Genomic DNA, 14,093 nt, shown 5'->3' on the forward strand with positions numbered 1-14,093 from the left:
TGGCGGACACACTCAGGGAGGGGGTACTCCAGAAATGTACCGCACACTTCCGCCTGTGCATTACTGGGGCGGGGGGAGGGGGCGGCAGGGTGCCACGCAGTGGCACTTCCCTTCACCCAACCCCCGGAGCTGCTGGACAAGCATCGGCTGGCGCCAGAGCGCCCGAGCAAAGCCTCTGCTTGTCTGGGTGGGCAATCCACCCGCCCAGCAACTAGCCAGTGATCGTCTGTGGGGAGAGCGGGTCAAGCCTGGTCTCCCAACACACCCCCTTTCTGCTCTTCACACAGACCATGTGCAGAGCCTTTATAAAGACTAGCAAATTCATTGCAGCATAAGTATACGTCAAAGCACACGCTTTGCCTGGAAAAGCATAAGCTTTTCTCAGGACTTCTTATCTGTTCAGTCGTGTCCGACTCTCGGTCACTCTATGGATCAATGCACTCCATGCCGTCCTATCTCGTACAACTTCCTTTAATTGCACCATGGTCATTCTGGCGTCATTTTTAATCATATCCAGCCGCAGGCTACAAGGCCCTCCCCGTCTCCTTCGGGACTAGAGCCCATTATATCAAGAATGTGCTATTTTGCCAGAAGCGCTATTTTCAGCTGGCAGAATATACCAGAACACGGGCTCTGGTATAGGGAAGAAGGTAAACAGTGGAGCAAAGAAGTGATGAGGGGCAAGGGGTCCGTCACTCTGCATGCAGAGCGTGTTGCTTTTTCCACCTGAAGAAGCCAACCGCCTCATAAGGGTGTGCATGGCCACTGGAGGCATGGCTATGGGGCTGCCATGAAGAGCACCTGCACTTTTGGATTTGCAACTGCACCACTGGTGTGTTCCCTAGAACTGGAGCTTTGCAGAACCTTTAGCTTCCTCCTCCTGATGTTGCTGACCGCTAATCTAAATTATTTGTATGTACACTGAGAGGCGTGAAAAGTAATCAGATTAGAGCTAATATGAGGCTGCATGAAGATGTTGAAACAAGACGGAATGATCAAGAATCCACTGGCACAATATGGTGTGGTGGGTAGCATCTTGCAACGCCCTCTGCCACAAGCCGCCGCGCTCCCGACCCGACCCGCCTTTGCAGGGAGAAAGTTCAAGTAAGCGAGCGGAGATTCCTAGAGAGGCCTGGGAGGAGGCGCCATGCACGGGAAGAGTCCTCCTCCGCATCCCCGCTGGATGAGCCTGTCAATGGAGCCGTCGCCTTCCCTGCATGCTGCATCAGCCCCTCCACGTCCATGGAGCTGGTCAGTGCAAAGCGCAGGGGCGGGGGTGCAGCTGCAGCAGCAGGAGGGAAGGCCTTGTGGAGAAGGCGGGGGCTGCTGGGAAGTACGAGGTGGGGAGGGGAGGGGACTCCAAAAGAAGGGTGGGTGGGATGGACCCCCTTTCCCGCCTGCTCTGGTGGTCCCCTTGGGGCGGGGCTACTGTTTCCTCCCCCACTCCCATAGAGTTAGCCTCTGAGCCCTGAAGGGAGGAAAATGCAAGGGTTTTTTTAGCAGAATGAAACCGAAATGCAAAAACAGGGATGGCGGGGGGAGGGGGGGGCTTTGTTTCCTTTCTAGTCCAACTCAGTCTGGGAGGTAAGGCAGGAAAGAGAGGAGGCTGGGCTAGATGGGCCTCCTGGGGCCCGCCTGATCCAGCAGGGCTGCTCTTCTTAAGGGGACACTGGGGAGGATGAAGGAGGACTGTGCACTGAGACATCTCCTTTCTACGCAGCCCCCACCCCTCGAGGGCCTCTGGCCTTGGGTTTCTTCCCCTGTCTGGGATCTGGGGTGAGCAAAGGGCATGTGGGGTGTGCGGTAGGGGATGTGTGGCAGGGTAGCGGGGTGGGGGGCCCTGTAGGTGCTCGGATGGAGATGTCAGACAGTGAATAAAGGGACAAAGCAGAGAGCCAGAGATGTGTCACTCGGCATGACGAACGTTAAGCAAGTGTGCAGCCTCGGTTGTGTTTCCAGGCCCACCATACTTTCAACTTAGGTAAAGTTGTGTCGTCAAGTCGGTGTCATCTCAAGGTTGACTCAGCCTTCCATCCTTCCGAGGTCGGTAAAATGAGTACCCAGCATGTTGGGGGCAATATGCTAAAAAATCATTGTAAACCGCTTAGAGAGCTCCAGCTATAGAGCGGTATATAAATGTAAGTGCTATTGCTATTGCTATTGCTATCTCCTGGCCCCCACAGAGCCCTGTGGTTTTCTTTGGTAGAATACAGGAGGGGTTTACCATTGCCTCCTCCTGTGCAGTATGAGATGATGCCTTGCAGTATCTTCCTATATCGCTGCTGCCCAATAGAGGTACCGGCGGGGATTATTTGAACCAGCGACTTCTTCCTCCCTCGGCAAATTACTTCCCCACTATGCCATAATTCAAAATGTCGGGGGAACCCCCACCTCGCCACTAGTCAGGCAAACAGATTTTGAAAGCCAGGCTTGTTTTTGTACAAACACAATGCAGAAATGTGGCAAAGTTGAGAATAATGGGGGGAAGGGCAGCTTCCAGAGTGCAGGAAGAGGAGAGGTGGGGGCTTGGATAGCCTGGAGGTCAGCAGAAGAAGATGAGTTGAGACTATGGATGTGCACAGAACCGGTTCGAAAGTGGGGGGGGGGTTGACTTTAAGGGTGGGGGAGGGTGCACTTAACCCTTCCTCCGCTTTCCCCCCACCAAGGCAGTGGACCTCATCACAGACCACAGTGTTGCCAGAGTGATAGGCAAGAAGCAGCAAGTGCATAGTGTGTCCTTCACCGTGGGCTGAGAGGCACCAAGAGGGTGCCTGAAACCCGAGTCCCAGCAATGGCTGATCAGGCACAGAAGCCAGGTGCCAACTTCCGGTCTGAAAAACATACTTGTATCTAGAAATAAGGACTGTTGTTGCTAAGGTTTTCATAACAGGGATAGCCAAGGTGAAAAGGCTGAAGAACAAGGACATAATAACATGGGAGGGGGATTGAAAAGAGCCATGAGGATGGAGAGGTGACTCTTCAGATGGAGCATGAAACCAGAAGAGCTTTATTATGCCATATCAAGCCTGCCTTGATTGCATTTTAACATGTAGTTCTAGGTCTCTCAGGATATGCCTTTTGTTCTGGGACCCTGCTCACTCCAAAATGGACATTTAGTTTCTTTAAGAATTCAAGGGTCCATGCTCAGACTTCCCAGGGTATCTGCAGCAGGTCAGGTTACATGGCTCCAGTATTTTGGTCCAAATGGAAACTTGCTTTCCTCCTGGCACCAAGTACTTGTCTCTCGAACAGTCTTTCTCAGAGTTAAAGCTAAACTCAAAGATGGAGCGGGGAATAGGAGTGGGAATAAATAAATAAATTGAATGAATGAAAGAATGAATAATTAAACAACAAATATTTATATATTGCTTTTCAATAAATGTTTCCAAAGTGGTTTATATAGAGAAATAATTAATTAAATGGATCCCTGTCCCCAAAGGGCTCACAATCTAAAAAGAAACATAAGATCGACACCAGCAACAGTCACTGGAGGTACTGTGCTGGGGGTGGATAGGGCCAGTTACTCTCCCCCTTCTAAATAAAGAGAATCACCACGTTAAAAAGGTGCCTCTTTGCCCGGTTAGCAGGGAAACTGCGAAAGATCCTGGATCCCTTGGTAGAATCGCCCACTTTTATTTCCAAAACACCTTTCAGTTGCAAGAAAGTAATACTACAGACAGAATAACGTGTTGACTTTGCAAAATGTAATAACACAATCTGTCTGGGCTGTCCTTGTTTTAAGAGAGAAACTTCCAGAAAAACAGGGGGATCTTTCAGTAGTCTTCATTGCTGCCTTGGAGTAAAGAATGAAGACGGAAGACTCAGCTGGCCCTGAAGCAGGAAGGGATCCTCTTGCCATCCAGGGTGAGAGCAGTGAGGAATTCCAGGAAAGAACCATGCAGAAGGTTCTGGGTGAGGACACCATCAGATCGGATGTGCAGTGCCAGCACTTCAGGGAGTTCTGCTACCAGGAGGCCGAGGGGCCCCGAGAGGTTTGCAGCCGACTCCACACCCGTTGCCATCAGTGGCTGAAGCCCGAAAAGCACACCAAAGCTCAGATGCTGGACCTGGTGATCCTGGAGCAGTTCCTGACTGTCCTGCCCCCGGAGATGGAGAGCTGGGTCAGAGAGTGCGGAGCGGAGACCAGTTCCCAGGCAGTGGCCCTGGCAGAGGGATTCCTCCTGAGCCAGGCAGAAGAGAAGAGGCAGGAGGAGGAGCAGGTGAGAGTCTCCTTTATCCTGGTAAAGGGGCTGGAAATGTGGACAAGGCTGGCCTAGAAGTCCCCACTTGTTCCCCAATTTGGGGAGAGAGACATTCCAGGAAGGGCTGTCCAAAGCTCCTTTCTTTTGTTTGCACCATACCCGGTGATGATTTTGAAATATAGATACCCCACATACTGAGCATTGTGATTAAAAATCCATATATTAACTGACAAAATGTATTATAGCAGCTATAACGAGAACAGAAATCAGTCAAGGCAAGCACTTAGCAGCCAGAGCTAGAAGAGCCACAAGACCCTTCACTATCTTAACCAGAAATTTAAAATTTAGCAAAATTTGCTAAATTCAATAGCAATAAATAGCAAATTAATAATAAATTAAATTAGCAAATAAAATTTGCTAAAGCCCTCTGAAATGAAGCTGCCTCTGCTTTTTAGCTGAAAGCCAAGAGGAGATTTCCCTGGGACTTGAGTCCCAGCATCTCAGAGCTGCTGCAAAGAAGGCCTTGTCCTGGTTACCTTTCAGTGAAGGATTCTGGAGCAGTATCCCCAAGGAAAATCCTAGTGTATGCAGGACTTTCTATAGGAGAAAGCAATCTCTAGGTGTCATCTATGTCCTAATCCCACTCTCCTCTCTCTCTTGTCTTTCAGGGCCAGAGGACGTCAGAAGTGGATCCTGAGTTCTCCAAAGCAGAGAAGGCTCCATTTATTGAAGGAGGTGCCACCTTGCTGGGTAAGGACTATCGGGCTGAACTTGCCCATCTGTTTCCCATGAAGCTGCTTGCTGGTCATTTGCCCTTCTCTGGAGGATACAAGAGCAGTTGCTTGCCTGGCTAAAGGAATTTAGGATTATTAAGGGGATGTATTTTAACTCAGTCTCTTGAAGGTCTGAAATCCATGGGCTGCTTTTACAGTTGACTTGCATGGAGGGCAGGGCGGGCATTTCCACAGCAGCTAAACACACTTCTTGTTTTCACTGGCTTTTATGATCCGATTTTAGTTTTTAACTCTGGGTGATTGAATCTGTGTTTACTATTTTACTGTTTTTGTTTGTTTGTTTGTTTTTAATGCAGGATGTTGTTAAATGTTGTTCCTGTGTTGTCAAAATCCAGTATAGTCATTTTGGGTAGAAAAATATTTAAAACACAAAAAGTAAACCAAGAAAACAAGGTGAGGAAAGACTCCTTGAGTGATCAGGTATTTGCTTTGGTCTCCTTCACAGGGGCTGAAATCACGCTGGACCCTCTGTTCAGGCCTCCTCTTCTTTATGGAGGAGCGGAGACAGCCTCTGTGCCCTCGGATCAGGTAGGGGAGGGATTCCTTAGGGGAGGGATCCTGCAGGAGAAGAGGGGGGCACCGCCTGGGGCCCTTTTTCTCCTTTGTATCTCCCTAGGCCTGGAAGCATCTGCCTCTCTCCCTCTGCTCAGGTTGGCTCCCTCTCATGTCTGTATTGTTCCTCCTCGTGCTTGCGCTGTTCTTCCTGCTGTCGGATCTGCCTCTTGCAAGCGAAGGTGCTCTTCCTCCAAGCTGATCTCTGCCTCTCACTGCTGCTACTGTACCTCCAGTTTTCCCCCCTTAAACCTGATCCATTCTGGACTCCATTGCTCCTTTGAATCCTTAAAGCCTGGCTGGTTGCTGCATCAGATTGGATGAGGAGAATTCTCATCTCATCCATGCTCTTTCCTTCCCAGGGCAGTCCTTTGGTTTGGCATCTTTCTACTAAAGCTGCCTTGTTCATGGACATGTACTCTGCCATGCTTTTGGTCTCTATTCCACTGATCAGACCGGGTGGGGGGGAGCCCTTTTGCTCACTGTACTAAAACAAAACAAGCTGGCTGTTTCAAAAGTCTGCCACTTCTCAAATATTTCTCTGCCCCACAGATTATGGATCCTACCACAAAATGCCACCACTTGTGAGAGCTTGGCCTCATCTGGCCCTCCATCTAAAGACCTGCTGACACCAGTTTACGATTTTTAGCTTTTTGGATTGGTCCCAGTCACTGAAACCTGTATCTCTCAATAATAACAAAAACTCAGTAGTGTGGTAAATCAGTAGGGCATGTAAGCATGTGGTGGGAACAAAACAACAGGAAACTGAAGGTTGGGAAATTTAGGACTACCTTTTCACATGGCACGTAATTAATCTATGGAATTCTCTGCCATGGGATGTGGCGATGGCCACTCTCTTAGATGGCTTTAGAGGGCCTAAGACAAAGTTGTGGAGGACAGGTCTATTAATGGCTACTAGTCTGGCGGCTATGGGCCACCTTCAACCTCAGAGGCAAGATGCCTCTCAATACCAGTTGCAGGGGAGCAACAGCAGGAAAGAGGGGATGCACATACCTCTTGCCTGTGGGCTTCTCAGAGGCATTTGGTGGGCCACTATGAAAAACAAAAAAAGGCTTACACTAATCTTCAAAAATCCAAAAAAACAGTACAGGAACAAACAAGGGAAACTTCAGTTAAGCAAGAGGACAATTTAAATCTATAGAACAAACAAGCTTGCTAGCCTTCTAAACTAAGGCCTAGCCATTTCCAGTAAGCTCAGCTCCCTCACTGCCAGTTCCCCAGCAGCTTCAGCCCGTCCCTACTCGGCAGGGGCGTATCTAGGGTGCGGCAGGCAGGGCACGTGCCCCGGGCGCCACTTGAAGGGGGCGCCATTTCTTAAAATTAATTTTTTATTTTTTTAAAAAAAGCCTGCCAAAAACAAAATGGCCGCCGTGCATGCTCAAATGGCCTCTGTGAGGCCCTAGGCCATACCAGGCCTAGCATGCATGGTGGCCATTTTGTTTTCAGCTGCCATTTTTTAAAAAAAAGATAATTTAAAAAATGGCCACTGCACATGCTCAAATGGTCCCTGTGAGGCCCTAGAGGCCAGCAGGGGGGAGGGGGGACCTTTGCAGACCCCCAGCCACGGCCTTTAGGAAGCCCCCCGAAGGGGCTACAGGTAATTTTTAAAAATAATAATAATAATATAAGTGTACAGTGGTACACATATTCAGATATGTGACTTGTATGAGCCCCTGGTGGCGCAGTGGTAAAACTGCTGCCCTGTAACCAGAAGGTTACAAGTTCGATCCTGACCAGGGGCTCAAGGTTGACTCAGCCTTCCATCCTTCCGAGGTCGGTAAAATGAGTACCCAGAATGTTGGGGGCAATATGCTAAATCATTGTAAACCGCTTAGAGAGCTTTGGCTATAAAGCGGTATATAAATGTAAGTGCTATTGTATGTGACCTTCAGACTTGTATTTTTCAGCTGATATTATGGTAAAGTTATCTGAAAGATGGGTGTCAGATGTTTGGACAGGGGGTGCAATTTCAATGCTTGCCCTAGGCACTATTTTCCCTAGATACGCCTCTGCTACTCAGCTACTCTTCCAGCCTCTCACACAGCAGTCCAGTCTAGTCTGCTCTCTTCTCGTCTCACCCCCCTCCCGCCCAAGGTGTACACAAACTTATCAGGGTGATTTGTACCTCTGGCAGAGACAGAAGGTTCTGGAGACAACCAACCAGATCATTTAGATACAAACCGCTTTGAAAGTGCTTTTAATGAAAGGCGGTTTATAAATTTAACAATAAATCAATAAAATAAATAAATTCCCTCCAAAGCCTGGCAGCAAAACAACTTTTTACCTCAGACCTAGCTGTCAATCAGAGGCTGCAACCTTTTAATCCCTGCAGAGCATTACAGAACCAGAGGAAACATACAGTCTTTTTTTGTTGTTGTTTTGAAGTACAAATCATAAAGGGAAGGAGTCATTCGTTCACATCCTTGGCTCAGGTTGTCCAAGCAGACCACTAAAAAGGCTCTGAAGAGCACTGCTAAACTTCATGTCCTGCAGGACAACTGCCAATCACCTTGTCTCTGCTCCCTTCTTCTGTTGCTACTTTAGTTCTCAGGACAAAATGTTTCCTCCTTGTTTCAGGATCCGGTGACCTTGGAGGAGGTGGCTGTGAATTTCTCGGAGGAGGAGTGGGCTCTGCTTGATCCAAGCCAAAGGGCTCTGCACACAGAAATCATGCAGGCAACCTGTGGGAATATGGCCTCTCTGGGTAAGGTTCCCTCTTTCCTTTTGCAGCTATTCTTGAACTGCACCACTGCCCTGAAGAGCGGCCATTCCAAGTGCTGACTCATGTTTCTTGCATGCAGAAGGCCTCGCATATAAAGCTCTATTAAGAGAACAGTACAGCAGTTCCATGATCTCATGATATTTGAATTGTGAGAGCTATTCCTTGCCTTGCCTCCTCAGGGTCTGGTATTGGCACATACATGACGATGGATGTCATGTATGGGATGGCAGTGGACAATCTCCAACTTAAATGATTTCTGTGGACTCTATTTTCCCACTTTCATCTTTGCACTTAATTCAAACTTTAAGGAAATCCATAGCCCGTTCGTCATCTGGAGGGAGATTTCTGCAGCAGATTTAAAGGCTGGGCACCTGTTTGCTATAATAATTACTAATGCTGCCTCATATCCAAGCCAGTGTTCCCTGTAAGGCATGCACACGTGTGTAAGCTCACAAGTTTTTTGATGTCCACTCAGTAAATTTTAGATCCCGCTCAGGTTGAATCAGGAAGGCCCCACTCTGAATGCAGGTGCGCGCACACTGCTTTGATACTGCCGTCCAGAACAAAACTCATTCCACACAGAGATGAAAAAAATTAGAGAGAACATTGATCCAAGCCCCTGCTTCCCATAGTGACACTGTATCAACACTCCTGTGACCAAATCTAGTGCAAGATGGTTTTCATTCCTAAAAGGGGATACCAGTATCCCCCCCCCACACTTTTCTTTTCTTTTCTTTTTTTTTACAACCTGCAATTTGAACTCGGGTCTCCCCAGTCCTAGTCCAGCACTCTGACCATTACACCACATATCAAACCTTGTTGGACTAAGAACTTCCCTCTGTCTGCCACATTTCTTAGCCCAACCTGGATTTATTGGGTTCTGAAGCACTGGTTCTAGTCTTCCCTCATCTGCCATTGCATTGGGTCACGCAGGCTCAATTCCTGTGCTCTTTCTAAAAGGTGTGTCAGAGCTATCCGATAACAGGCCTTCTCCTCGCTTCCTATTCCTTGTATGGACTCTCTTGTTCTGGAGACCTAGTCATGAATGTGAGCATGGATTTCCCATCCCATTTATCCCTTTTTGTATGTGAGAGGTCTGCCAGGAGGAACGGGTTGAGAATATTTGTTTGCGAGACTGTTAAATGTGAACAGGAAAGGGTTAAGAGATGGATCGTTTGTGTCCAAATTATGAGGAATAAATTCCTTTGTAATAACAGATTTAAAAGTACATAGCAGGAGGTGAAGCTGCCATTGGTCTGCCTTTCCCAGTTTTGTGGGGATGTGCTCAAAACGTGATTTGGCATCAGAATTGCAGCACAATCCCTTTTAAACTGAGGGCTCACACAGCCCCTTTGACGTGGAGGAGAGTAGGTCCATATCTGATCCTCCTCCACTTGCCACCACTTCTGTAATGACGGCGCTCGCTCCAGCTATCAGTGTGCACTGGTGGCTGTCTCCCAGCTGCCCCTGCGCAACACCAGCACCAACACATGTACGGTGGCCATTTGTGTGGTCAGCCGGTTGGAGTGGAGGCCATGTGTGTGCGGGTGTCATGCGCAGGCTGCTGGGAGATGCCCAGCAGCCCCACCAGTACACCCTGATAGCTGACAGCTGTGGGGAGTACCGCCATTAAGGAAATGGCTGCAAGTGGAGGAGGAGCAGGTATGGATCTGCTCTCCTCTGCGTTAAAGGGGCTGTGTGAACCCTCAGATTTAAAGGGATTGTGCTGTGATTCGGATGCTGAATCGCGTTTTGAGCACATCCCTAGCCTTTTGTAAACAGCAATGAACCTCCAAGATGTCATGCAGAGGTCTTCCTAGCCCATTCTTGAGATCCTCCCTCTAGAGACTGAACCTGGGCCTGATGCTTGTGGAGTGCCCAAAACTCAATTACACAATACCCCCACAGGCTGCCAGTTACAACCCATTAATGCAGGGGTGGGGGTACAATCCATGGCAGGATCTACTTCCACCAAACATGTTTTGTATTAAAAGAGCAATGAATTGAGTTTCTTCTGTGATCTGAAGCTCCATTTCTCCCTCATTTGGGAGGCTTTCTTTATTCCTGCAGGTGATAGAGGGGAGAGCGAGAAAGAGGGCGAAGTACAGAATAGGAAAATAGAAGCAAAAAGTTTGAGGGAGAAGGAATCTACTTCTTCTGAATGGTCTGACATAAATGAAGTTCCAGTTGAAGGGAAGGATTGCAAAAGAAACAGAAGGAACAAATGCCCTCAATATGCAGAAATCTTATCCAGCAATTCAAGCCTTAGCAGACATCAAGAAATTCACATAGATGGGGGAAACAATAAATGTGGAAAGAGGTTCAAACAGAGCTCACACCTTACTTCCCATCAAAGAATCCACATAGAGGAGACATACCAGTGCTCAATGTGTGGAAAAAGTTTCCGCAGGCTCTCATACCTTACTTTGCATCAAAGAATCCACACAGGGGAGAAGCCATATCAATGCTCAGTATGTGGAAAGAACTTCATCCAGAAGTCAGAACTTACTTCCCATCAAAGAATCCACACAGGGGAGAAGCCATATCAGTGCTTGATGTGTGGAAGGAGTTTCCGCCACTTGACAAACTTTAATTTTCATAAAAGAATCCACACAGGGGAGAAACCATATCAGTGCCCAGTGTGTGGAAAGGAATTCAGCAAGAATTCAAACCTTATTTGCCATCAAAGAATTCACACAGGGGAGAAGCCATATCAGTGCTTAGTATGTGGAAAGAGCTTTGGCCAGTGGGCAAGCTTTGATTATCATAAAAGAATCCACACAGGGGAGAAGCCATACGAATGCCCCGTGTGTGGAAAGAAATTTACTAAGGATTCAAGCCTTACTTCCCATCAGAGAATCCATACAGGGGAGAAACCATATCAGTGCCCAGTGTGTGGAAAGAACTTCAGCAAGAATGCAAACCTTACTTCCCATCAAAGAATCCACACAGGGGAGAAACCATATCACTGTCCAGTATGTGAAAAGAACTTCTGTCAGAAGTCAGAGCTTACTTCCCATCAAAGAATCCACACAGGGGAGAGGCCATATCAGTGCTTAGTGTGTGGAAAGAGCTTCGGCCAGAGAACAAGCTTTAATTATCATAAAAGAATCCACACAGGGGAGAAACCATATCAATGCCTGTTGTGTGAAAAGAAATTCAGCCAGAACTCACATCTTGTTAGACATCAAATAATCTGCACAGGGGAGAAACTGTATCAATGCCAGGTGTGTGGAAAGAACTTCAGCAAGAATGCAAACCTTATTTCCCATCTAAGAATTCACACAGGAGAAGAATCATATCAGCGTTCAGTGTGTGGGAAGTTTCAGGTCTAGCTCAAATATAGGTGAGCACGAAAGAATCTAGCCCATTTAGATCAGGCCTGCTCAACTTAGGCCCCCAAGCTGTTTTTGGACTGCTACTCCCATAATCCCCAGACACAGTGGCCAATAGCCAGGGATAATGAGAGTTGTAGGTCAACATCTGCAGAAGGGCCAAAGTTGAGCAGCCCTGATAGCCAGTCTCTTGGGCAAGGGTTATCTATAATCTCACAATTATAATGTACCTATATTTCATTTTGAGGTAGGAAAGATGTTTTCCAAAGAGACCATTTCAGGTCAAGTATGGGATCTGTATCCGTTTTCCAGCCATGGTCATTCAATGGGGATAGGCCTGTCTTAGTGGAGGGCATTTGTTTGTAAATATGTTCCTCCCTGTCTTGTATAAACATAAACATAAGCATAATATACAAAGGCCACATTCAGACATTGCAGGAACTGGCTTAGAACTACAGTTGCAGTTAACATTCTAAACTGGGGATCGCATTGCAGACAATCCCCCATTCCCAGTTTGGAAAACTCCAGAGGCAGGTTAGAGTTTCTCCATCCTCTTTCTGGTCCTCCAAGCTTGGTTCTGCCCACTTAGATAGCCATGCTGTCGCCAGGCTGTGGGCATGACTTCACAGCTCCATGAAATTGCTCACAATTGGCCAGGAGCTTGGAAAGGGGTGTGATTACTGGCTGTGGTTACAGACTTCAAGCAGTGCTCCCCCAGGTAGTGCTGCTGGCCCTTTAATTATAAGAGCAGCAGGGCCTAGCATACCTGTTGGCAGAGGAAGTAGGAAGTGTGCAGGGAGGGGCATGGCATTCAGTCAGGGAAAATACCATGGAGTGCTGGGTAAGCCCTAGAGTGTAACCACTGTTGGTGCTGCTCTGAGCTGGCCTCTCACTGGTCGCATAACCTTTAACCACAGTTATAGCTGGATGCATGCAGACAACACAACAGCCCCTTCTAACAGAGGTTTAGAGCGGTGAAACTGAGGAGTAATCCCAGCTCCAAATTCCAGTTTGGTAAATAAACTGAATCCTGTGGTTTGGTTGCGAGGCCATGGTTGTATGCATTCAGACATTGCATGAAACTGGAGTTACAGTTTTGCCGGTAACCTGTAACTCCTGTTTCATGCGATGTCTGAATGCAGCCAAAGAGAAGCAAGTCACCGACTTACTTCATCCGTGACTTTGCACGAATTATTTTGGACTCTTGAGCGGAGGGACTTGGTGTCAACCACATTGACACAACAGAGTGTGATAGATGCTGAGTAAAACCACCCCTTCTTTCCTTCTAATAATTGGAACTGTCCTTAGGCTAGAAAATGATGACCTTCTTGCTTGTAACCTTTTCCTCTTGCTTTTGTTTTTTCAAGATGTCTTTCTGATGTTGCTCACTGTGACCCATCATCAGCCACTGCAGAGGCAAGTAGCTGAGAAAGAGCAGAGCAAGAGAAAAGTGCCTGAAGGTTTAAGCCTCCATCAGCCAGTCCAATCAAGCTGAAACCTGGAGATGCTGAGGAAGATGACTTGAACACAAACTTAAGAGCCCCAGCTGGAAAGGCAGGGCTGCTGGAGGGAGGAGTTGCTTCCCAATTTCCCTGGTCCTACATTATATGAGGAAGAGAGAGGAGATGTAGTCCCACTCCTCACAGAGTAAAGCTGGAAGAGGCCTGCAAGCATCCTGGACTGCCCTTCACCGGCGACCCCAAGCGATGAGAGGGTGCTCCCCATGAAGGCAACATGGAGCACCTGGCAGGCCTATGCCTAATGTGAGGCAGCAGACGAGTGGGGCTGAAAATAAAAAGAAAGAAAGACCCCAGCAAACAAGGAGAGTAGCAGAGCCCAGGCAGAGAAGGGATCTAGCTTGATGTACACATCTAAATAAAAGAGACAAATTAACTGCGGTTTGGTAGTGTCTGTTTCCTTTGGGTGCTCATGTTTCCAACCAATAGTCCTGGACCCTTTGATGATTTCTCATTACCGCCTCTTGGGAGGAGGCTGCATTCACCATCTAGTGTTCTCGGTCCCTCAAACGTAAGGATTAGGAAAGGAATTAACAACAACAAGGGGGTTAATAATATATCTGAGCTAGAAGAACTAACAGATCCGAGAAAAAGAAGCAGCATACAGGGTGTACGTGATAGCAAATTTTGTATTAAGTGAGGATTGGAATGCTGATGTGTTTCTTTAAGTTATGATTTCTGTGCAGTCATGAGAAATTTTAGGGTAAATAAGAATATTCAAATGTGTGTCAGGTTGCATTTTAGCACCCTACCGGCCTTATTTTACAAGCCATTTGTTATCAATTCAATTCTGATGCCTTGCTTTATCTATGTGTTATGTTTATATATGATGAACTGGAAACTAAATAAACTAGTATCATTGTAGAAGCTTTTCCTCTGACGATCTTCTTTATTTTAATGTTGTCAATGCAATCCTCTACTACACACAAACTCACATAGAGGTGAGTTAT

At 47.3% G+C, this 14,093-nt stretch overlaps 1 protein-coding gene across 1 annotated transcript in view; it reads left to right on the forward strand.

Annotated features, from left to right (window-relative positions):
* Nucleotides 1–14,010, forward strand: part of LOC128343833 (zinc finger protein 208-like) — a 44,225-nt gene extending 30,215 nt beyond the window's left edge. Inside the window, exons 14-19 of the mRNA XM_053293270.1 lie at nucleotides 3,806–4,220; nucleotides 4,871–4,952; nucleotides 5,442–5,524; nucleotides 8,147–8,273; nucleotides 10,362–11,637; nucleotides 12,994–14,010. Of these exons, the coding sequence (XP_053149245.1) occupies nucleotides 3,806–4,220; nucleotides 4,871–4,952; nucleotides 5,442–5,524; nucleotides 8,147–8,273; nucleotides 10,362–11,626 (1,972 nt within the window). The 3' untranslated portion in view covers nucleotides 11,627–11,637; nucleotides 12,994–14,010. The remainder of the gene's footprint in view (nucleotides 1–3,805; nucleotides 4,221–4,870; nucleotides 4,953–5,441; nucleotides 5,525–8,146; nucleotides 8,274–10,361; nucleotides 11,638–12,993) is intronic.
* The last annotated feature ends 83 nt before the right edge of the window (nucleotides 14,011–14,093 follow it).

The sequence above is a fragment of the Hemicordylus capensis genome, chromosome 2 (assembly GCF_027244095.1).
Source record: "Hemicordylus capensis ecotype Gifberg chromosome 2, rHemCap1.1.pri, whole genome shotgun sequence".
In the NCBI taxonomy this organism is placed as follows: Eukaryota; Metazoa; Chordata; class Lepidosauria; order Squamata; family Cordylidae; genus Hemicordylus; species Hemicordylus capensis.